Source organism: Zingiber officinale, chromosome 11A (assembly GCF_018446385.1).
Source record: "Zingiber officinale cultivar Zhangliang chromosome 11A, Zo_v1.1, whole genome shotgun sequence".
Lineage (NCBI taxonomy): Eukaryota > Viridiplantae > Streptophyta > Magnoliopsida > Zingiberales > Zingiberaceae > Zingiber > Zingiber officinale.
In genome coordinates, this window is record NC_056006.1 from 88,502,084 (window position 1) to 88,527,752 (window position 25,669).

General features: G+C 45.5%; 1 protein-coding gene across 1 annotated transcript; it reads right to left on the reverse strand.

Moving 5' to 3' along the window:
• Positions 1–22,604: 22,604 nt before the first annotated feature.
• On the reverse strand, positions 22,605–24,843 carry LOC122032377 (indole-3-acetic acid-amido synthetase GH3.8-like). The gene is made up of 3 exons (XM_042591664.1): positions 24,393–24,843; positions 24,208–24,309; positions 22,605–24,124 (listed from the first exon to the last, which is right to left on the reverse strand). The coding sequence occupies exons 1-3, from the start codon at positions 24,731–24,733 to the stop codon at positions 22,729–22,731; spliced, it is 1,839 nt and encodes a 612-aa protein (XP_042447598.1). The 5' UTR covers positions 24,734–24,843; the 3' UTR covers positions 22,605–22,728.
• Between the last annotated feature and the right edge of the window lie 826 nt (positions 24,844–25,669).

Here is a 25,669-nt window from a genome sequence, read left to right on the forward strand (position 1 = left end):
CCTGGTTGCGGACACCAGGAGCTCGCCGGAAGTCGAGCCCTTTGGCTGTGCTCTAGCCCTAGATCATCTTTGCACAGATTGGCTCTCGACCAAGAAGGTGAACCCGACCCCTAGCTTGGATCTTCCTTCGCCGCATTTGCGAGTTGTGCCTTCGACCGTCGGAACACTCGGTCCCAGCCATTCCTTGGCCTTACGAGAAGTGTCTGGCCACGAGAAGGTATGGTTGCCTCCTTACCCTCCCTCGCTCTGTTCTTGTCCAATTGTTGATCGCTATTGACCACCGATGGGTGTACTGGGTTGCAGATCCTTAGTTGTGGCGATCCAGGTTGCGTGAAGGATTACTACTTAAGTTCTCCACTGGACAGGGTTACTGATTGCGGCAAGGGTCAGCAACTCCTGTTTACCACCGCTACAATTGGAAGGGGCATTACTGCCAATTCAGATCTGGGTAAGGGGTAAGACGTGCTTAATGTTAGGTTGGTAGAGATTTCATCTCATATTCTGTTTGGGTATTGTAATTAGTGGTTTGGCTAATTGATGTAGTTTCAGCCAGCACTAGTTGTCGATGATCCACAGTTCAATCCATCATTTCTGGAAGCCACTTTCCTCAGCTGTGAGTCCACAAAGGAGGCTTCCTATTAGGGTGAGTTGTTGGAATTAATTTATATTTATCTTAAGCTGAGTTGAGTATGGAATGGTTATGAATAGTTGAGATTATTATAGTTTGGGTTAATTGAGTTAGATGAATTAAGTAGAATTGATTCATGATGCCTAGTTGATTTAAGACAAGGATTAAATAATGTATTAATTGAGGATTAATTGATACATGATTGAATATATTAGCTGGATTGTTAGTTTGTATCTTGATGGATAATTGAAGCATGTTAACAAGAAGGGTTAACTAATTGAATTGAATTGAATTAAATCATAAGGGGATTAGGTGTGAAAGAAGTGTTGGAGCAGTAAAGGGAATTAAAATGTTGATTTCTAATCGGATTCGGATTAGGATTAGCTATTTGGATTATGATATTACTTAGCAGTATTATGTATTCTGTGTTGCAGGATACTAGTTGGAGACACATCTCGATGTGGCATTATTTGTTACGATCGACAGATAAAGGCGGGTACTTCTTGCTTTATCTCTTTAGTACATTGTTCATAGTGCATAAACTATACATTCGGATAGTTCCTGTATTTATCTTGACTCCACTCGTATTTTTCCTGCGTTTGATACTTCCACTCAATCTTTGAGCTACTCGTTTCTGTATCTATACAGTCTCTCATTGTTATCTATGATATTTAGCAGATACCGAACACTAGATACTACAGAATATATAAATACCAGATATCATGTTTACTTGCTTTGACTGCTATTTATTCATGTTTCTTATTGAGCATGCTGGCTTCATGTAGCATACTTGTTTCTGTTTATATATATATATATATATATGATGACTATTGCATTTTACGCATCATGTCATTGCATGCATGCCGACGACCATGTCTCCCTTGTGGTTGAGAGGGTCGTTGGTCAGGGCAGCACGTTCGGCCACTCATGGGTAGTGGCGGCTGGAGCGTGCCGCTTGTCCTGTCGTGCCGCACTCGGCCACTCATGGGTAGTGATGGCTGGAGTTGTGAGCAGCAGGGACCCTATTGCTACATAGCTAGATAGCTACTATATAAATTGTCCACTCGGTCACTTGAGAGTAGTGGCGGCTGGAGTGTTGTACAGTTGTCATTGATCCGACCTCTCGGCCATACAGGGTCGTGGTGCGAAGAGGTGGGTGGGGTGACCATCCGTGCATACGCTGTTGTTATTATACTTATGCTACTGCTGCTTACTTATGTTGTTATTGCTAATTTATGCTGCTATTGCTTATGTTGTTATGCTTACATATGTTGAGATATGCATCTATTGTATGTGTTTAGACACTAACTCACTTATTGGTATTATGTATATACCTCACATGCTACCCTTGTAGTATGAGCAGTATTATAGCGAATCTTTGCTACTTGTGACCTATTACTAGCCTAGGATATAGTTTCATATATGGACATTTATTATAAAATCATTGTAGTATCTGCTATTGTTCCCTACGAGACTGTATACCTTTGTATCTCTAGTTCTTTACTATACTCATGCACTATCTGTCTATTACCTGCTGAGTCTTTATACTCACCACCCCGTAAACTGGTTATTTCGCCAGGTAGCAGGTAAAGGATTTATGGAGTCGCTTGGAGAATCCGTCCGCCGGTCCCACATCACATTCGTGGACGATCTTATGATTTTGGTATTTCTTACGCTATTTGTATTTAGTTTTGTACTTGTTCTTGTACTTGTGTATTCTGTTATTTGGAGTATCATTTGTGGTATCTTGTATTTGGTTTGTTAATATTGTGTCAAGCCGAGCCGACTCACAGTTAATTGTTCTGTTGTTTCATGTTCCTTATTTTGTGATTTCCACTGTGTTATATTTCAGCCGTGTGGGCTGCTATTAAAACTGTGTGGTTGTATTATTTATCCAGTTGTGTGGGTTGTTGTATACTGCTAATGAGTACGCCTATGGTTATATGTATTTATGCTTCATATTATCACCGGTACAGGGGAGATGCTACTGAAATTTTGTCAGTAGGGACTCCTCTAGGGGTGTGACACCCTTAGTTTTACGCTAACAATTTTGAAAATACTTGAGGGAGCTTTGTTAAAATATTTATTTTAAAACATTATTTTTGAAATAGAATCATTTTTGAAAATATCACTTTTGAAATTGTAGTTAAAAAATGCAAGAATTTTCTAAAAAAAAAGTTTCAAACATAGTTTCAAAGAAATTTTAAAAATTATATTTGATCTTTCAATCAAGACCCCCCTGTCAAACATCAAAACATGGAACCTGATTGCACCAACAATTTCTTCCTTTTTGATATTTGATAATTTTCTTAAATTAGACATTTGGTCTTTAAGGTTTTATACCAAAGTTGGGAGTTAAAATATTTTTAACTTAAGGTCACTCTCCCCCTTTGACACACATCAAAAAGATTATCTAAGGTTCCCTTAATTTTTCACTAACAATTTTGAAAATACTTGAGGGATCTTTGTTAAAATATTTATTTTAAAATATTATTTTTGAAATAAAATTATTTTTAAAAATATCACTTTTGAAATTGCAGTTAAAAATGCAAGAATTTTCAAAAAAAAAGTTTTCAAACACAGTTTCAAAGAAATTTTGAAAATTATATTTGATCTTTCAATCAAGGCCCCCCCCCCTCTCTCAATTTGACTCTTTATTAGGAATCTTTGCTAACCACAAGGAACATATCCTACGTGTCTTAGGGGTTGATCCAAATTTAAAAAACAACTAAAGTATTTTAAAATATTTTCTAAACAAAGTTTTTAAGGAAAGTATTTTCAAAAGTTTTCAAAAAATATTTGAGAAGCATGGTTTCAAACTTTTTTAAAGAATTTTAAAAAGTATATATCTCATCTTTTAATCAGAACTCCCCCTCAATCTGACATATAGAACTATTCTTTATGTCTAGTGATTAATCCAAATCAAAAGATAAATTAAAATATATTTTTCAAAATATAAATTTTTGAAATAAATTTTTAAAAGATTTTCAAGTGTGTTTAAAGATTTTTCATATATTTTTCAAAAATATTTGTAAGAAAACATTTCTAGATTTTTAAAGGAGTTTTCAAAGATTTAAAAAGGATTCTAAATTTATTATTATTATTTTTAAAAAAATAAAATTTCCAAAGAAATTTTTTTTAAGCATTTTCCTAAATTTTCAAAAGCACCTCCCCTTAACGTAACACACCCTAGTTATCCTTGTTAACCACAAGAAAATTTGCCTAAGTATCTAGAGGACTAGGTTCTACTATTGACCTTAGGATGTGGATGTCTAAGTACTAGTCAACAATCAATATTTTTCAAGTATATAAATTTTTCAAAATTTATATATATAAATACACTTAATCAAACATGAAATTTATTAAAACATTATTATGTTAAATCATGATTTTAAAAATAATTTTTAGAAAATTATCTATGAATTTTGAAAACTTTTTCAAAATATTTTCATTTTAATAGTCCTTGTCATCTCACCCATTTAAGTGTTTCAGCACAATTAATCATGGTACCCTTATGGGTTTAATGAGATGTTTTATCAGTTTTATTTAATTTAAAATTTAAGCTTGAATCTAAGGATTGATTAACCTTATGTTAGATTTAAGTTTAATAATTAGTTAATTAAATACATATTTCAAAAATTATGTTTCATGCAGTAGCGAGGCACAAAGGTCTTCTTGGGTATCGGAGCAATGACCATTTTCTAAGAAAAATTAAATCTTTTAATGAAATTTTACATTTATTCAACTTGCTAAGAAACCCTGGTCTAACTAGTCTAGGATGTGGCGAGGTAGTTTCAGTTAGTTCCACTTAGTTAAGTAGTCCAAGAAGGGTACACCTTGTTAGAACCCCAAGGTGTTTTGATGTGATCAAACAAGCTAAGTTAGGTCCGGCGTTGTCTAACCCTTGTGTCTAAGTGTGCAGGAGCTTAGGAACACAGGAAGTCGAGCGGAAGACGCGGCTAGCGAGAAGGATAGCACGGGAGAGAGCCGACGGGCTCGGTGCGTCCGAGGGACGAGGTGACCGCAGAAGAGTACACCAGTGGACGAGAAGAACGTGCGCGACGTTTGAGGGACGAGAAACCAGGAAGGAAGGCTGCTCAAGGAAAAGGCCGGAACTTGGGTTCGAGTGAGCCCTATTCCGGATGGCCGAGATCACCCAAGCTAGCGGAGCCGGAGCGAACAAGACCCGGACCGAGACGAGTTGAACCGGAGACGAAAAAGTCAACATCTGTTGACTTTAAGGCTCGGGCCGCCCGGAACCATTCCGAGCGTCCGGAGCAGCCTGGGGCGCCCGGAAATGGATTTTGACCAGGATCGAGGTTTGACTCGATCTGAACATTGGGCGATAAAATTTATCCCCCCAGGGCGCCCGGAACCCTTCAAGGCGCCCCGACCAAGGCTATAACTATAGCCTTGGTCCATAAGCTAATCAATTCATTCAGAACAACAACTTGTAATCAGTTCTTTCATTTCTACTTTTCTGTCTGTGCTCTCAACGTTGTAAAGAGGCTACTCCGCCCAAAGGAGATCGTCAGATAGTGCGCTTACTTTCCTTGGATTAGCAATCCCCTGATTGCAAACCAAGTAAATCCTCTGTATTTGATTTCTATTTATTTAGTCTCTACTTTTTTAATTACAAGTTCTTTTAAATTAGTTAAATATCTGAGAAAGGTTTTTGGTTTATTTTTTGTAGGGTAATTCACCCCTCCCCTCTTGCCGGCCTCCAAAGGGACCAACAAGTGGTATCAGAGCAAGGACGCTTCAGGAGGACTAACCGCCGATCGAAGCAATAAGATGGCTGGACCAAGCATCGTTCCACCAAAATTTGAGGGGGACTTCGCAGACTAGAAGCATCGTATGGAGGTATTCCTAAAAACTGATTTCGAAATTCGATTTATTATGAAGTATGGTTTTGTAGCTCCGATGAATCAAGATGGAGAAGAAAAAGAAGAGAGTCATTGGACAAAGAAGGAGCAGAATGAGTCTGTAGCGAACAACCGTGCGGAATATCACCTACTGAGCGTACTGCCGCCTCAAGAAGTCAACCACATCGGAAGCTATTCGTCGGCCAAAGAACTTTGAGAGAAGTTCCTGGAACTCCACGAAGGCACGTCCGAAGCGAAGCTCGCTAGAAGAGACATCCTCCGGAACAAACTGATGAACATCCGTCTGAAAAAAGGTGAGAAGGTAGCCGGTCTACATGCGAAGGTAAAAGAATTAATTACTGGTCTCGAGAACCTCGGTGAAACGGTAACAAACCGGGACACCATACGCTACGCACTCAACGCATTTCCTCGAACTCCGGAGTGGACATCAATCGTCGACACCTACTATATTTCAAAAGACCTGGAGGTAAGTACTTTAGAAGAGTTGTTTTCTACTCTTGAGTTACATGAAACCAAGTGTGCAGCTACAACAAAAGACTCAAGTCAGATAATGGCGCTGAACGCAACCAAGAAGGATGAACCCGAGCCAGACTCCGAAGAAGACCAAGAAGCATATATGGTAAGAAACTTTAAAAAGTTTTTTAGATCTAATAAATTTAAAGAAATGCAAAATAAAAAGAATCGAAGAAATAGAAGAAAAGTGTGTTGCTACTAGTGTCAAAAGGAAGGACACTTAAGAGAGGATTGCCCAGAACTAAAGAAGGACAAAATGAAGACACACAAGAAACACAAGAACCTAAAAGCCACTTGGGACGGCACTTCATCGTCTGAGTCCGAGATTCAAGAATATGCTGGGATAGCACTGATGGCAAGCTATGAAGGGCAAAGTACATCAGAACCCAGCATCGATGAAGGGGGAGCGACCTCAAATGAATGCAGTGAAGCAGGGGGAGATTCAGGCTTCAAGTCTGATATGGTAAGTGAGGTATACCTCTTACCCCTGATCAACTTTACTTTGGTATTAAGGTAATGACAAAATCTATGTATAAATTAGAAAATAAAAATACCAAATTAGAAAATAAAATTTTAGAAACAAATTTTTTTTTGACAAAATCATGTCTTATAGAGGATTTTGATAAATTGAAAATTGAAAATGAAAAACTAAAAGAAGAAATAGAAAGATTGAAAAAAATCTAATTGTTCAAATATTTCTACTTTTAGAAATTATAGAGGTTTAAATTGGTATTATAGATTTCATCAAAGTCAAATTAGAAATATATCAAAAGTCTATGTACCTAGGAAATACTTGGTTAATCCTGTAGGTAGGAACCTCTATTGGGTTCCAAAAACCTATTTAATTTAAAATTAAAATTAGACTTAGCATTTTCAGCAAGAAAATTAAACAACTAATTTCTTTATGAGACTTTGTCTAAGGAAGTTGTTGTTGCTCCAATAACCAAGAATGCCTAGTGTCTCGCCACGACCTGGAAGCCAAGTATCGAAATGAAAATTTTAATTGACTAACTGAAAAAGTATTAATTTAAATTACTTAATGCTTTAAAAGAGTTATTCAATTTGTGTTAGAAAATATTTAAAATTGCCTTAGAAATTTCTCTTATGAATTTTTTTTTAATATTGCCTTAGAAATTGGTTTTTTCTTTATATATATATATATATATATTTTCCTTAGAATTTTTTTTACTTATGACAAGTTTTTTAAGGAAATGTTGAAATAAATTTCAAACTTAAAATTTAAGAATTTTTTTTTACACTTACGATTTTTTTTTCTCTGAAAAATATTTAACTTAAATTTTTTTCGGAAGAAATTTTTTACCTTAGACTTGTTAAAAGGAACCCCTATTTTTTATGTGATCAAAGGGGGAGAAGGATATTAAGTCTAGGAGGAGGTAATATATTTTTTAATTGAAATATCTTTAGACTTATTTGCAAATTAATTGCAAATTAATTGCAAATTAACTGTTTTTATTGCATCTGTTTTACACTAACTTAACTTGGGTTGCTCACATCAAAAAGGGAGAGATTGTTGGAACCCCAAGGTGTTTTGATGTGATCAAACAAGCTAAGTTAGGTCCGGGTCTAACCATTGTGTCTAAGTGTGCAGGAGCTTAGGAACACAGGAAGTCGAGCGGAAGACGCGGCTAGCGAGAAGGACGGCACGGGAGAGAGCCGACGGGCTCAGTGCGTCCGAGGGACGAGGTGACCGCGGAAGAGTACACCGGTGGACGAGAAGAGCATGCACGACATTCGAGGGATGAGAAATCGGGAAGGAAGGCTGCTCGAGGAAAAGGCCGGAACTTGGGTTCGGGTGAGCCCTATTCCGGATGGTCGAGGTCACCCAAGCTAACGGAGCCGGAGCGAATAAGACCCGGACCGAGACTAGCTGACCCGGAGACGAAAAAGTCAACATCTGTTAACTTTAAGGCTCGGGGCGCCCGGAATAGCCCGGGGCGCCCGGAACCCTTCCGGACGCTCGGAAGTGGATTTTGACCAGGATCGAGGTTTGACTCGATCTGAACGTTGGGCGATAAAATTTATCCCCCTAAGGCGTCCGGAACCCTTCCAGGCGGCAAGACCAAGGCTATAAATATAGCCTTGGTCCAGAAGCTAATCAATTCATTCAGAACAACAACTTGTAATCAGTTCTTTCATTTCTACTTTTCTTTCTGTGCTCTCAACGCTATAAAGAGGCTACTCCGCCCAAAGGAGATCGTCAGATAGTGCGCTTACTTTCCTTGGATTAGCAATCCCCTGATTGCAAATCAAGTAAATTCTATGTGTCTGATTTCTGTTTATTTAGTCTCTGCTTTTTTAATTACAAGTTCTTTTAAATTAGTTAAATATCCGAGAAAGGTTTTTGGTTTATTTTTATAGGACAATTCACCCCTCCCCTCTTGCCGGCCTCCAAAGGGACCAACATTACCTCACTTGACTCCCTAGACTAATCTTCCCTAACGTACTATCATCTCACCCCACCCTGATACTAGATTAGACAAGTATCAATCAAGTCTAAGTCCTTAACTATTCTAGATTAAGTATAAACAAAATACTAGTATGAATAACATGATATTTACTAACATAAAATAATACATGTACATGACAAGTATACATGTGTCAAACAAGTCAAACAATTTATAGTTGGTTTCTAATGATGTATCAAATTCTTAATTTGATACATTTAGTAAATCCATGAATATCTCAACCCACTTTGACATATTTTGATTTTTATTAATTAAGTTGTTTTATTTGGTAAAATTTTGATAATTCGTTCTATAATTTATGGTACTTAATTATAACTTGTTTTATTATTTTTAATTTCTTTATTTTATTTTTCAAAGTAGTAATGTTATTTTATTTATTTAATTTTTGTAAGTTGTGGATTTAATTTGCTAAAATTTGTAGATTTTCTTCCTTGAATTTTGGTATTTAAATTTAAATTTAAATTTGCTATTCATTGTTTCATAATTAAATTATACTTTAGACTAAATTTAAATTTTTTAATTAAAATTTGAATTAATATTCCTAAAATTTGTAGATTTAATTTTTTGTATTTTTAAGATTTAATTTTAAATTTTTAAGATTTAAATTTAAATTATTTATTGTTTTATAATTAAAGGATACTTTATTATAATTAATTAAATTTAATTTTTTATATTAAAATTTGAATTATATTCTAAAAATTTCTAGATTTAGTTTCTAGATTTTTTTTAAGATTTAAATTTATAAAATTTAAATTTATCTTATCTTTAAGATTATTTTGATTATTAATTAATTTATTTAATTCTGTATTATTAAAAATTTTAAGATTAGAATTTAAATTATTAGATTTGTTTTAATTATTGATCCTGTCTGAACGTTGACTCAACGGACGCTGGGCACGTAGCGCTCTCCGAACTGTTGACATGGATCTCCGACCGGTCGCACGGGTCTTCGGCGAACCTGCAAAGAAGTCGGGCCGGGAAGGGGTTCCCGGCGACGACCCTCCGACGCTCAAGTCAGGCAAGAGGAAATGCAGAAGTGGCTTCGAATACGAGAGAATGCGTACCTCCGACGAAGTGTGAGGCCCCTTATATAGAGCTGTGAAGAGGCTCACACACACATACCGAGGTGAATACGTGTCCTCTAACCATACCTCTGTATGGGCTTGTCAGGGGAGCTTGCCTGACACCATACTGCTACAGTTCGAGCACCTCTCTGATGGGACAGTAGAACCTTCCGTCATAGGCTTCTGCGTATGGGTTAGTCGTCGAACACGCTTGTTGTCAGAAGATGTCCCCCGATGTTTCCCTTGTCCTTTTGTCTCTTCTTTTCCCGCGCCGAGCGTCTGGCCGCTCGGCAGTCCCATCACGTCCGACCGGACGTAGGTACTGATCCACTCGGGAGATTCCAGGTCGTGTGCTCGGCTGAAACTGTTCACAGCATTACTGCTTTATGCCTCGGACGAGCGGGCTATCCGCTCGGCCCGGCTACCCTGTTCACCATAAGCGTCGGAGACCCGACTCCCCGTCGGGTTCTTTGATTCTACTTAAACCCCATTTGGCCGGTCGGTCCCCCCTTTTCCGGTCAGCCGTTTAACCTTTGACTTCCACGTGGCGTTGACTTCCCTTAAAGGGGGTCCCCCGTCCTTACTGTCGGATCACTTGCCTCCCCTTCAAGTCTAGTCGAAGTAGGCGATTAGTCCGACTGACTGGACCATCAGTTGCGCCGAGCGGCATCCATATGCAACTACCCTCCTCTCGCCCCCACAGGGGCAACTAAAACGCAGTCAACGCCAACATTCCTCGGTATTTTTTCGAAGTTTTCGCCAATCTCCATCATTAAGGTCGAGCACGCGCTCATTAAATGCGTTCCAGTGGCTGAATGCCACGTGGCAATGCTGCCGTCATTGTACGGCGGCGGCGTGGTGTTCTGACGGGATCGAGGTGGTTTGAAATGAACGGTGCGATGCGTGCTCCGGTTCTCGCGACCTGAATCCGACGGTGGAGGACGCTCGGGCTCCACCCTATAAAGGTTTCGCTTTCTTCCTTCACCGCATTTCTGCTCTCGCGTGCTCCATAGATTCTCGCTCTCAGCACTCCGGCGACCCTGTTCTTCTGTCCTCCGACGATCTCCGGCATTCTTCCTTCGATCCTCATTCTTCTCTGTAAGGCTCTTCCTCTTCTCTATCTTTGGTTCTTGTGGTTCGTGTTTCTTTACGTTTCTTTCCCGAGTTTTGGTTCTCGGGGCACTGTTTCGTTTGCCATCTTCTTTCTTTTATCCTCTGCCTTTCATCTTTTTTGGTTTCGTCCGCTCGGACAATGGCTAGCTCCTCCCAACCTCAAGACCATGCCCTCGACCCATGGTATACTACCATGGAGTCGCGCTTCGATCGGCGCGACGCTGATATTCTGATGGATACTTTTGACATCCCTTCTGACTTCGAAATTATCTTTCCCTCTCCATCCGCTCAGCCACACAAACCGCCGCGCGGAGCTTTTTGTGTTTTCCGCGATCAGTTCACAGCCGGTCTGCGATTTCCCATTCATCCCTTCATCGTTGAAGTTTGCAACTTTTTCGGCATTCCGCTCAGAAGCCTAGTCCCCAACACTTTCCGCCTTTTATGCGACGTTGTCGTCTTTTTTAAAATCCACAATATGCCCCTCCGACCGGAGGTTTTCTACTTTTTTTATTACCCTAAACAGTCCGAGCTGGGCACTTACATGTTCCAAGCTCGGCCCGGTTTAGTTTTCTTCAATAAGCTGCCCTCTTCCAATAAGCATTGGAAAGAATTCTACTTCTACCTTCGTATGCCCGAGCGGGCCCCCTTCCGAACGCAGTGGCAAATCGGACCACCAACCTCACCAGAGCTCAAAAGGTTCAAAACCCGACCGGACTATCTTCATGCCGCCAACATGCTAGCCGGTCTGAGGTTTGACATCAATAAGTTTCTGCCTGAAGGGGTGATGTATATATTCGGCCTGAGTCCGATCAGGACCCCTCTCCCGAGCGGCTTCGGTAAGAATTTTACTTGTACATTCGCTTTGATTGCTAACTGATTTTCTCCTTTTTCCTTTGCAGCGGACATCGTCATGGAGTCTGTAATGGCCGGCATTTTAAAAAGGAAGGCGGCGGCGCTCGAGGCCGCGGCGGCCAAAGAGATGGAGACGCTTGGCATTCAGCCGGTCGGCTCTAACGAAGGAGAGAGCGAGACAAATGTTGGGGAGTCGGCCGCTCAGGCTTCTCTCCCGGAGCCAGCGGCTGGCGCAACTGCTAGTCGAGAGCCTTCCGCCCGGGAGGAAGGCTCGGCTCAGGAGGAAGAGCGCCCCCTTCGACAAAAGAGGCGCCGCACGGAGACACCACTCCGCTCGGCTACATCTGCGGTCCATCCATCCGAGCGGGCCACCGCCGATTCTCGCGGCAAAGCACCAGCGGTGGAGGCTATTTCGTCCGATCGGACCCCCTCCCAATTGGATGCCTCCGCGGACCCCTTGGAGGCCATACCAGTCAGCTCTCTTCCGCCCGCTCCCCGTCAAGTCCATCGTTCATCAATTTTGTCCCAGTTTTCGGCGCCGGCCTCCGATCCTTCCTCGGCTTCCGCCCAGACGACCCCCGATCGGCACCGTACCATCCGGGTCTCTTTGCATCTCCCCACCGAGGAATTAATGCCCGAGGCCACTCGGCCCACCGCGCCCGAGCACATGATCACAATGAAGGGGCCTCTAGCCGAAATGTGGGCCGACGCTCGGGCACGCGTCGCTATGATTCCCCTCAGCAATTTGGGCAATAGCCACATGCAGCAGGCCACTGGGGTAAGTGCGTTTTCTTCCGAAGTTTTTTATGCATTCTTTCCGATCGACCACTAACAATTCTTGCTTATGCCAGAGATGGGTGGAGGAGATCGCCGTCTCCAATCGTCTGGCGATGGTGGACGAAGAGCTAAAAAGGTTGAAGAGTTCGGGCGACGCGCCTTCCCAGGGTCCATCTTATGCCGAGCTGCAGAAGGAGCTCAAAAAGACCCAAGACTTGTTGGAGGCCGAGCGGAAGAAGACGGCCGACCAGGCTCACACTCTGGCCGAACTTGATCGCCTGAACAAATCACTGGATCGCAAGATAAGCCTGGCCACCGAGCGGAAGAAAACGGCTATCTCCGATCTGGAGAAGAAGAACGTAGAGGCTCGGGGGTTGGAGCAAAAAGTTAAAGAGTTGATGGAGCAGCTAGACGGCGAGAAGGCGAGCCGCTCGGCCAAGGTGATTAAGCATAAAGAGGAGCTGAAAACTCTAGAGGAGCTGAAAACTCTGCAGGAGTCCCTCGCAGCCTCCTAAGCGGCCTTCAAGGAATATCAAGAAGTTGAGCCTGGCCGAGTCGCAGCCCTGAGGCCGAATTACATCCATTCGGAAGTAATCTCGGAGAAAGTCTGCGAACGGATGTACACCGCCTTCGAGCTTGCCATGACTGCCACCACCACTTATTTGAAGTCCAAGGGTCATCTGGCCGACTCAGTCCTCATCCCGGCCCAAGACCAGGCGGCGCTTCTCGGCAACATCCCCCAAGACATTTATGATTTCCTTGAATAGGAAGTTTTTATGTAACTTGGCCGCTCGGCCAAAAACTTATCCATTTTTGTAATTCGGCTGCTCGGCCTTAATTTCTTTAATGCTATCCTTTTACTTGCTTTTTCTTTTGCTAATCAATATGAGTGTTGTCCGCTCGGCTAGCCAACTACCGTTCATGTTCCTTTGTTTCTCCTCGTTATTCGCTTCTCATCCCACCTTTCTTGTGTTCGAAAGGGGTTTTTTACGAAGTATTTTGCGTAGCTTGTCCGCTCGGCTTAATATATCATGTTTCGACAAAAGAGGTTGTTCGCTGGATGTTGACGAAGTACTTTTGGGTACTTGGCCGATCGACGAAACGACTCACCAATTAAACCTCTTTATTGCCTTCGTCCGGCCGGAGGGTTTATAGTCGCCGGCTCGACTCTCGATTTTTAACGTCAGAGCTCGACGGTCTTTCGCTCGGAGGGTTTATAGTCGCCGGCTCGACTCTCGATTTTTAACGTCGGAGCTCGACGGTCTTCCGCTCGGAGGGTTTATAGTCGCCGACTCAACTCTCGATTTTTAACGTCGGAGCTCAACGGTCTTCCGCTCGGAGGGTTTATAGTCGCCGGCTCGACTCTCGATTTTTAACGTCGGAGCTCGACGGTCTTCCGCTCAGAGGGTTTATAGTCGCCGGCTCGATTCTCGATTTTTAACGTCGGAGCTCGACCGTCTTCCGCTCGGAGGGTTTATAGTCACCGGCTCTACTCTCGATATTTAACGTCGGAGCTCGACGGTTTTTCGCTCTGAGGGTTTATAGTCGCCAGCTCAACTCTCGATATTTAACGTCGGAGCTCGACGGTCTTCGCTCGGAGGGTTTATAGTCGCCGGCTCGACTCTCGATTTTTAACGTCGGAGCTCGACGGTCTTCCACTCGGAGGGTTTATAGTCGCCGGCTCGACTCTTGATTTTTAATGTCGGAGCTCGACGGTCTTCCGCTCGGAGGGTTTATAGTCGCCGGCTCGACTCTCAATATTTAACGTCGGAGCTCGACGGTCTTCTGCTCTGAGGGTTTATAGTCGCCGGCTCGACTCTCGATATTTAACGTCGGAGCTCGACGGTCTTCTGCTCGGAGGGTTTATAGTCGTCGACTCGACTCTCGATATTTAACGTCGGAGCTCGATGGCCTTTAAGGCTAATTTCAACACTGCCGCTCGGCGAAGATTGCCAAATATGTTTTTTTATCATTTTGCTTCCTGCATTAAAAGAACACAGGCGACCAAGAGATACACAAAATGAATTACATCAGCGCACCTCTCACCCAGCTCGATACGGCTGGAGATGATTCGCGCTCCATGGTCGATCCATCCGCCGTCCGTCTTCATCCTCCAAATAATAAGCGCCCGAGCGGAGCTTTTCGATGACTTTGAAGGGGCCCGCCCAAGGAGCCTCCAGCTTGCCAACATCCCCGACCGGCTTCACTTTCTTCCAGACTAGGTCGCTGACTTGGAATGCTATAGGGATCACGCGCCGGTTGTAGTTTTGCTTCATTCTTTGCCGGTACACCATCAGCCGGACGGACGCCTTGGCTCGCTCTTCGTCGATCAGGTCCAATTCCACGTTCCTCCGCTCGGCATTGTTCTCATCATAGTTCTGGATCCGGACGGACTCTACGCCGACTTCGATTGGGATGACTGCTTCGCCGCCATACACTAAATGGAATGGCGTGGCGCCCGTTCCTTCCTTTGGGGTCGTGCGGATAGCCCATAAGACGCCTGCCAGCTCGTCCACCCAGCTTCCTCCTATGTGGTCAAGTCGAGCCCGAAGAATTCTAAGGATCTCTCTGTTGGTTACTTCCGCTTGGCCGTTGCTTTGGGGATACGCCACGGAAGTAAAGTGTTGTTCAATGCCATAACTTTCGCACCATTCTTTGAGCTGCTTCCCGACGAACTGTCGTCCATTATCAGATACTAGCCGGCGAGGGATGCCGAACCGATAGATTATATCCTGCCAAATAAACTTTTTGACCATCTGCTCGGTGATCTTGGCTAGTGGCTCGGCCTCCACCCATTTGGAAAAATAGTCGACCGCCACCATTAGAAACTTCCGCTGACCGGTCGCCATAGGAAACGGACCCACAATATCCATTCCCCACTGGTCGAACGGACAGGATAAGGTAGATGCTTTCATTTCCTCAGCCGGTCGGTGGGAGACGTTGTGATACTTCTGATAGGAGAGGCACGTCGCGACGGTCCGAGCGGCGTCTGCTTGCAGGGTTGGCCAGAAGTATCCGGCCAGCAAGATCTTCCTAGCCAGTGATCGTCCGCCCGGATGTCCTCCACACGATCCTTGATGCACTTCTTGGAGGATGTACGCCGCGTCTTCCGAGCTCACACATTTCAAAAGTGGGCGGGAGAAAGCCTTCTTGTAGAGTTGGTCTCCAATGAGTGTGAACCGACCGGCTCTCCTTCTTAATAGCTGGGCAGCCTCCTGATCGGACATTGTCGCACCCGAGCGCAGAAACTCTATGATGGTTGTCCTCCAATCGCTCGGAAATACGAGGCCCTCCATCCGGTCGACATGCGCCACCAAGGATACTTGTTCAATTGGCTGTTGTATGACGACCGGCGTTATTAAACTTGCGAGTTTGGCTAACTCATCTGCTGCCTGGTTTTCTGCTCGGGGTATCTTCTGGATAATGACTTCTCTGAAATTGGCCTTGAGCTTTTCGAAGGCTTCAGCGTAGAGTTTGAGCCGAGCGTTATTAATCTCAAAAGTGCCCGAGAGTTGCTGAGCGGCCAGCTGAGAATCTGAATGGAGCGTCACCCGACCGGCTCCAACATGTCGGGCGACCTACAAGCCGGCTATAAGGGCCCCATACTCCGCTTCGTTATTTGTGGCTCTGTAATCCAGCCGGACGGATAAGTGCATCCTTTCTTCTTGGGGAGAGAGTAATAGCACGCCAATCCCGCTCCCGAGCCGAGTGGACGATCCGTCTACAAATATTTTCCACATAGCTTCGGGCTCTGGCCTTTGCACTTCGGTGATAAAATCTACCAAGGACTGCGCCTTTATCGCCGAGCGGGATTGATACTGAATGTCAAATTGGCTCAACTCCGTTGTCCATTTGATGAGCCGGCCGAACGCTTCTGGGTTCAGCTGCACTCTTCCCAGTGGGCTATTTGTCCGGACTATTATGGTATGTGCTAGGAAATAAGGGCGAAGTCTCCGAGCGGCGAGGACCAAGGCAAAAGCTAGTTTCTCGAGCCCAGTGTAGCGAGATTCAGCGTCTTTTAAAATATGGCTCAAGAAGTACACGGGTTGTTCTTCTCCGCTCGTCCTCACTAATGCCGAGCCTACTGCCTGCTCGGTTGAAGATAAGTAAATACAGAGCGGCTCACCCTCAGCTGGCTTGGCTAGCACGGGCAGAGAATTCAAGTACGTCTTCAGCTCTTCGAACGCCCGATCGCACTCCTCGTCCCAATGAAACTTAGTGGCTTTGCGTAGGATCTTGAAAAAAGGGAGACTCCGATCGGCAGTCTTCGAGATGAATCTGGACAATGCTGTTATCCGACCGGTCAAGCGTTGTACTTCCCTCAGATTTCTTGGGGGTGGCATATCTTGTAACGCTTTCACCTTGCTAGGATTTGCTTCGATGCCCCGCTCGGTCACTATATAGCCCAAGAAACGCCCGCCTTTTGCCCTGAACAGACACTTCTGAGGGTTCAGCTTAACTCCATACTTCCTCAGCGTTCGGAAAGTCTCTTCCATGTCTTTAAAGAGATCGGCCGCTCGGACAGACTTGATGAGAATATCATCCACGTACACTTCCAAATTTCGTCCGATCTGCTCTTTGAACACTTTGTTCATCAATCACTGGTAGGTTGCCCCCGCGTTCTTCAGTCCGAACGGCATCACATTGTAGCAGTATGTGTCGTCGGCTGTGACGAAGCTGACCTTCTCTTGATCTTCTCGGGTGAGCGGCACCTGATGATAGCCCTGATATGCGTCTAGCATGCATATCAACTCGCACCTGGCTGTGGAATCCACCAGTTGATCGATCGAGGCAAAGGGTAGAAATCCTTCAGGCACGCTTTGTTGAGATCCCAAAAATCGATGCAACCCCTCCATTTGTTGCCCGGCTTGGAGACTAGCACTACATTTGCTAGCCAGCTCGGGAAATGGACCTGCCTTATATGGCCGGCCTCCAGGAGCTTCTCAACCTCCGCTCGGATGATGGTGTTTTGTTCGGCGCTGAAGTCCCTCTTCCTTTGCTTCACCGGCCGAGCGTCCGGTCGGACGTGAAGCTCATGCTGCACTATACTTGGAGAAATTCCCGGCAACTCATGCGTTGACCAAACGAAAACATCGCAGTTCCTCTGGAGACATTTGATCACCTCATTTTTCTAGCTTTCCTCTAGATCGGCCGCAATGAATGTGGTGGCCTCCGGTCGGGTCGGGTGAATCTGCACTTCCTCTTTTTCTTCATAAACAAAAGATGGTGGTTTTTTGGTTATGGCGTTCACCTCGATCCGTGGCGTCTTCCGAGCGAAATTAGCTTCAGCTCGGACCATCTCGACGTAGCATCGCCGAGCCGCCAGCTGGTCTCCTCGTACTTCTCCCACTTTATCTTCCACCTGGAACTTGATTTTCTGGTGGAAGGTGGAGATGGCCGCTCGAAACTCGTTGAGCGCCGGTCGCCCCAAAATAACATTGTATGCTGAAGGAGAGTCGACCACGACGAAGTTGGCAGTCCGCGTCCTTCTAAGTGGCTCCTCTCCCAGCGAAACAGTCGGACTTGTCCGACCGGCAGAACTTCATTGCCCGTAAACCCATAGAGAGGGGTTGTCATGGGCACCAGCTCGGCTCGATCAATTTGTAGTTGGTCGAAGGCCTTTTTGAATATAATATTGACCGAGCTTCCTGTATCGATGAAAACGCGGTGAATAGTATAGTTAGCTATTACCGCTTTGATGAGGAGAGCGTCGTCATGTGGCACTTCGACTCCCTCCAAGTCCCTGGGCCCGAAACTGATTTCGGGTCCGCTCGCCCGTTCTTGGCTGCAGCCGACAGCATGGATCTGGAGCTGCCTGATGCTCGCCTTTCTTGCTCTGTTGGAGTCACCTCCGGTCGGTCCGCCAACGATGATGTTGATTTCGCCTCGGGAAGTGTTGATTCTGTTTTCTTCCTCCCGTGCGGACGGCCTGGGTCGCTCCCTAGACATCCGGGGATTGTCCTCACGCCTCGGAGTATGATGCTGCTCGGGAGTCTGTCGCTGTCGCCTGTTGGATATCCGCCGATCGGCCTCATGGTGTCACTGTCGCCTGTCGGATGATGGCGACCGACGACGGCTGCTCCGAGGAGCGGGGTGGGTGATCAGGGGAAGGCTTCGGCAATCTCGTGTGTTATGCGTGTCGGTCCGGTGGAACGAGCAAAACATGGGGGTCCATACCTTCTTCTTTGGTTTGGGCCGCTCGGCAGCTACTTCTTGGACATGGGACCTCGCATGGTGAGAGCGGACTACTTCAGTCCGCGGTCCTCTGGGCGGCTCCTGGCGAGTGACGGGCTTCCGCTCGGCAAGGGCTAGCCGCTCAGTTGGAACTTCTTTTCTTCGGGTCGCCTGGGCTTCCTCCACATTGATGTATTCATTGGCTCGGTGTAACATAAGATCGTAGTCTCGGGGCGGCTTCCGGATGAGCGAGCGGAAGAAGTCACCGTCCACGAGGCCTTGCGTGAACGCATTCATCATCGTTTCTGAGGTGGCCGTTGGAATATCCATGGCCACCTGGTTGAATCGCTGGATATAAGCTCTGAGCGGCTCTCTGGGCTCTTGCTTGATGACAAACAAACTGATACTGGTCTTCTGATAGCGCCGACTGCTTGCGAAATGGTGGAGGAAGGCTGTGCGGAACTCCTTGAAACTTGTAATCGATCCGTCCGGCAGCCTCCGAAACCACCGTTGCGCCGATCCCGAGAGGGTGGTAAGGAACACCCGACACTTTACTCCATCTGTGTATTGATGAAGGGTAGCTGTGTTGTCGAACTTACCCAGATGATCGTCCGGGTCGGTGGTTCCGTTGTATTCACCGATCGCCGGGGGCACATAGTGCTTTGGCAGAGGGTCCCGCAGGATGGCCTCCGAAAACTGACGGTTGATCCGCTCGGGGGAGGCTTCCGCTCGGGGGGCCTTGCATTTTCTGTTGTCTCGCATTGGCACTTCGTCGGATGAAGATCCTCGATCACGATTAACTGTCGTGACCTCAGGAGACGTACAGAATAGGGTCCGATGAAATGGAACCGTGGCAGGAGGTGCTTCCGCTCGGCCTCCTGATGCTGAAGTCGCTTGTTGCTCCATCCGCTCGGCTTGCGACTTCTGTTTCTGTTGTTCCACAAGCTTAGCTGCTCTTGCTTCGATTAGAGCGTCGAGCTCCTCCGTGGAGAGCATCACCGTGTGCGGTCGTCCAGCTTCGTCCATTGCTTCCGCTCGGATGCAGGTGCGTTCCCACAGACGGCGCCAAATTGATCCTGTCCGAACGCTGACTCAACGGACGCTGGGCACGTGATGCTCTCCGAACTGCTGATGTGGATCTCCGACCGGTCGCACGGGTCTTCGGCGAACCTACAAAGAAGTCGGGCCGAGAAGGGGTTCCCGACGATGACCCTCCGACGCTCAAGTCAGGCAAGAGGAAATGCAGAAGTGGCTTCGAATACGAGAGAATGCGTACCTCCGGCAAAGTGTGAGACCCCTTATATAGAGCTGTGAAGAGGCTCACGCACACATACCGAGGCGAATATGTGTCCTCTAACCATACCTCTGTATGGGCTTGTCAGAAGAGCTTGCCTGACACCATACTGCTACAGTCCGAGCACCTCTCTGATGGGACAGTAGAATCTTCCGTCATAGGCTTCTGCGTATGGGTTAGTCGTCGAACACGCTTGCTATCAGAAGATGTCCCCCGATGTTTCCCTTGTCCTTTTGTCTCTTCTTTCCCCGCGCCGAGCGTCCGTCCACTCGGCAGTCCCATCACGTCCGACCGGACGTAGGTACTGATTCACTCGGGAGATTTCAGGTCGTGTGCTCGGCTGAAACTGTTCACAGCATTACTGCTTTATGCCTCGGCCGAGCGGGCTATCCGCTCGGCCCGGCTACCCTGTTCACCATGAGCGTTAGAGACCCGACTCCCCGTCGGGTTCTTTGATTCCGCTTAAACCCCGTTCGGCCGGTCGGTCCCCCCTTTTCCAGTCGGCCGTTTAACCTTTGACCTCCATGTGACATTGACTTCCCTTAAAGAGGGTCCCCCGTCCTTACTGCCGGATCAATTATTAATTAAAATTTTATCTTAGTTGAATCATTAGTATTTATTATAATAATTTTATCCTGACTATTAATTTTTTCTAAGTTTAATTTTTTTTTATTTGTTGAATTAAATATTTTATCAAGTATTTTATCAATTTCATATTAGAATTTTTATTTAAATCTATTGAGTTTGAATTAGTTAGATTTATTTTATCCAATTTAGATTTATCTTGATTAAATTATTTAATAAGATTATGATTAATTTTATCTAGTTTATTGAAGGAAAATTTTAATTTATCATACATAGGGGTATTTTTGAAAATAATATCATCATGTAAATTTATACACCTATTTTCGAATGTACTACGGTGATTTGCATGAAATATAAAATTACTAATATTTTTCACAATTTTCCTAGTTGGGTGACGGTTCTTGTAGTGTTTGAACCTTGACCCTCGAAGCATTTGATGTGATCTTTGCTCCTCCGAACTCTGGGTATCAGTTCCTCCTTTGCCGTCGGTGGTGTTATTCAATTCTTACGAGTAGAACACTTATTTTTATGGTGTCCTCTCTCCCTACACTTAAACAAATTATGTAAAATTTAAAAACCATAATTAAAATTTATAACTTGCTCCCCCTTGATCCTTGGCCTGCTTGCTCCTTCGACGATTGGTTCGATCAGAGTCTCCTACTCTAATACTAATTATAGAATTGATGGCATTGATAAAGGGGTGAATATTGATCCATCTTTTCACGCTTGTTCTTTTGTTCATTCTATCAGAGTTAGTTAGTTGCAGCAGAAATATACAATAAAGACATGAAAAGAACACCGGCGGTTTACTTGATTCTCAACCCCCCATGGTCAGTATGTCCAAGGCATAATCATGCGATACGCCCAAGGCCTAATCATCCGAAGCGCCCATCCACTAGTTTTTCTCTTTTCCGAAAACCTTCCGAAAGAGGAGAAACTATTTATAGTTTGTTTTATAATCACAAATAATATAAAGACTTAACACATATATAAAACAAACCAAACAAAAAGGATGATGGCCGATCTAGAAGTCCTAAGTGCAGCGCTACTTCTGGAGCTTCCCCGGTTGCAGAGCTCTGAGGCATTGCTTTCTGAGCGGAGAGATGGTAGTGGTATGAAGAATAGATATCTTGAACGTAGAGCCTTTGTCTTCTTTTATAGAGTTGGATCAAATCCTTATTTAGATCCACTATTATTTGGATAAAGTCATATCTGGATGAAATCATATCTGGAACTTATATGGATCAAGCTTTATCTCTATCTATATCATCTGGTTTATCCTTATCCTCATCCAAATCATAAAGATGACTCAGATCTTTTGTCACATCATCTTCCATGTCAACAATTTATAATTCAGTAATTTGGACCAAACCCAACTAGTCTACCAAACCGCTGGTTCGATCTATTAAATCGGTTTGAGTCTGGTTCGATCTGAGTCGAGTCTGGTTCATCCATTTGCATTTGTCTGCTCTCTATTTTGTTTCTAGCTTCAGATTCCTATAAAATAATCATATAAAATACAAACAAGCAACCTAGCCTATCTCTGTAAGTCACCTTACCTACTAGGCTTACCTTGTACTTGGAGGTCTCTCCTCCAAGTCTATCACCTAAGGGTCAATCTCTTATAATCAAGTCGTACTCCTGTAAGTCTACTCGACCCACTAGATTTCATGCTTGGAGTTCACTTCTATAAGACTTCGCATGACCTAGAATTACTTCCCTTGGGGTTTTCTACTACCTAACTTCACTCACTAGGATTTTCACCATCTATCTTCACTCACTAGGATTTAGTTTTACTCACCAAAACTTCCATCACCTAACTTCACTCATTATGATCTAATTTCACTCATCAGGACTCCCACCACCTAACTTTACTCATTAAAATTTTTCTTTTCGTAAACTCCAGTTAAAATTTTTCCTTATTAATCATCTAGTACCCACTAAAATTTTTTCTTCTAAATATCAAATTCTATTTACATAAATCTTTAATCAAACTAAGCATATCTAAACTCATTATTAAACATCAAAACTCTACAAACTGATTATACCAACACATAGGAGTTCTCTTCACCCTCAAAGTCACAGGATTTTCATAGTTGTTCTCCATTGACTCAATCGTCTGCAATACACCTCCCTTCTACGTGCCTTGCGAATATGGAGGGCTCCCGATGAGCGCATCATCTTTTACCGTACGAAAAGCATAAGCACCATACGTCACTGAAGTAAAAGAAAAAAAAAACAAAAAACCGACGACTCTTTAGTTACTTAATACGGTAAAACAGATAAAAAAGATCATGCGCGGAACCACTTATTTTCAGTGTTCATATTCCCCTTCTCGATGGGGACGAGCGGTGTTTCAGTTTGCCGGGCGGCGGAGCGGCGACCACGTGGGCGGCGCGGGGCTGAAGTGGGTGGAGACGACTCGGGAGTTCAGGAGTTCCAGTATCGGCGGCAAGGTGACGCAGCGCGGCACTTTGTATTGGTTGATTGACGCCCCTCTTGAGATGGCGTAGTCCATGAGATCGTCAAACGTGCCGCCGCGCACTACGCGGATCTCCAGCGGCCCGATTGACCCATCCGCCACGCGGCACTGCCGGTAAACCGCGTTCAATGTCTCCTCCATTGCCAGGCAGCACCGCTCCATTACTCCGTCGCGCTTCAACACCTCCAGCGCTTCGTCGCCGTTGTAGACCCCCTTGGCGAGCAGTTCCCAGTAGATGACGTAGTGTCCGGGGATGGACTTGGTGTAGGCGTGGCTCGTGTACTCCACCACGGTGCCGTCGTAGGGTCTCAGCAGCGCCGACGCGCTCTCCACTGCCCGCTGTAGCTCCGCCTCGTCGGTCTTGTCGGAGTCGATGCTGAGGAGCACGTTCTTGCGGCGGACGAATCGGAATTGCGGCGCCGTGTTATAGAACCCGGTCACCCTCAGAATATCACCCACACAGTAGCGGTTTAGACCGGCGTAGGTGGTGATCACCAGCTCGTATTCCTTGCCTACCTCCACGTCCGCCAGATCCACTAGCCGCTGGGACTGGTCCTGGACGTGGTCGTCGCCGTGTGGGAGGAACTCGAAGTAGCCCATGTTAGGCATGATGGTGTAGGAGACCTCCGAAGGTTCACATATAGGACGGAGGTTGAGTCCGAAGTAGCACTCCGAGGAGGCGTACATGGTGCAAACCATGGGGAGGCCGCCACTGTAGTACTCCAGGGTGGATATGTACTGCGCCATGGCGCCCGTCACGATAACGTCGAGGTACTTGGTGTTGGGCCAGATGCGGGTGATGATGCCGGCCCAGTCACCCTTGCTGCACTCGGCCGCTAAGAACCCCGCTAGCTCCGGGTCGGGTTGGCTGAGGAGCTCGGCCACGGCGGCGCGGACCGAGTGATCGGTAACTTTGATGGTGAGAGAACCGGCGGCGATGTCGTTGCAGAGGTCCTGCCAGTGGAGCTGGAGGAAGCGGATAGCCCGGAGGAGTCCGGAGGCGAAGACGGCCCCAACGCGCAGAACGTCGAGGCGCTGAAGCAGGCCGCAGAGCATCTGAGCGTACATGCTCTGAAAGGAGTCGGTGCAGAGGATGGCAGCGGTGGGGCTGGTGTACACATTGTAGGGGTCGTAGGGCCGGTTCTTGAAGTGCTCGCTCTTGATGAAACTCGTCAAAAGGGGCTGAGCCGTCAACTCGCCGGGAGTCTTCATCTCCGATTTTACGAAAAGGAAATAGAGCCCCTTCCCTTGGTCCAGTCCCGGCACGTAACTGATCAATTCCGAAAGTTAAGCTTGAAAAATTTTACAGAATTATTCATTGATTCTGGAAGTAGACGAAGAGGGTAAAATTACCAGTTCATCACGGGCATTTGTAGGCTGTGAAGGAGTTGCCGGCGGCCGAGGTCCTCTTTGATGGTCGGTATCAGCTTTCTCTCCCCAGCAGACGTCCCGGAGCTTCAAATTACATCAAACACATTTGTGCATAATAAACAACACAACTCGAGGAAACATGAAAGATTAATATATAGGAAATGTACCTGGTGAGAAACTCGGAGATTGGGTGGGCGGAGAGGATGGCGGAGCGGTCTCCGTTGGCTATTCTCTGTATATCTGGCTGCAGGTCCTCGTAGGTAACCACGGGGACCTTGGCCTTGAAGGCGGCACGGTCGGTGGCGCCGTCGAGCCCGTACCTCCGCAGATACTCTGTCTCTGCGTTGCGCTTCAGTATCTCCGCCAGTACCTTCTTCTGCACCTCGTCCGTGTTTGCCGTCATCTCCTCGATTAACCTCAGCTTCTCCGAGTCCTTCTCGTTGGTGGCGGGCCCGAGCTTGGCCACAGCGCTCCCGCTCTCCGTAAGCACCACCATCTCAACCACCATTCTTTTGGCTTACCGCAACGTCAAGCAGCTAGCAGAGGTAACAAGCTCTGCGATCTGAAAGAGGATAAGAAAGTAATGGAAGAGGAGGGATGGAGAGGTCATCGCCTGAGCGGCAGGCAAATTTATAGAGGGAGGCGATCGTTGGATGGGCGGTGACTCAGCGGACGGACTGACGGAGCAATAGGCCCGCGTCAGGAAGTCTACGCTCTGGACGCGACACTAGGGGGAGCGCGGATCCTCTGCACCCGCGTCGCCTGCGCCCGTCGCTACACGACAAAAAAAAAAAAACACGTGCTTAGCAGGCTGTCGACTCAACGGCTATATCCAGGAAAGTTCTGACCGATCAGGCCAGTACCTGGACCGATCAGGCCATAGCCTGATCGGTCCAGGAAAATCCTGATCGGTCTGTGGACCGATCAGGCCATAGCCTGATCGGTCCACAAACTGATCCCCTATCTTCACTGTTGCGGGTAAAAAAAGCGAAACAATGTGAACGAAGAGATAATATTCATCTTCGTTATTAATTCTGATAGCCATTCTAATATTCAACGAAAGATGTTCTTGACTTGCTTACCCAATTAGTGATCCAAGATAAGCTAAACCTTCTGGGTTTGTAAATAGCAAGCCACATGATGCAAGGAAGCTGGAATCATCGATCGATCAGAAAGATTGAGGATTAATGGCAATATCAAATGGTTTGTTACAATGTGAACTGTAAGGTAAGTGTGTGGAGTAGGGCTGTAAATGAACCAAGCGTTCGTGAATAAGTTTGGTGTTCGGCTTGGTAAGAGCTTGTTTATGTTCGTTCAATATACATAAGATTAATTAAACAAACAAGCTTGAACAGCTCGTTAAGCTAAACAAACAAGCTTGAACACATATGTATTCAGCTCGTTAACATTCGTGAACAACGTTCGTGAACAACGTTCGTGAACA

Coding starts and splice junctions, on each gene's coding strand:
- LOC122032377 (XM_042591664.1), bottom strand. CDS start 24,733: ATGGTGGTTGAGATGGTGGTGCTTACGGAGAGCGGGAGCGCTGTGGCC. Junction 24,310..24,392: donor ATCTCCGAGTTTCTCACCAG/GTACATTTCCTA, acceptor TGTAATTTGAAG/CTCCGGGACGTCTGCTGGGG. Junction 24,125..24,207: donor CAAATGCCCGTGATGAACTG/GTAATTTTACCC, acceptor GGAATTGATCAG/TTACGTGCCGGGACTGGACC.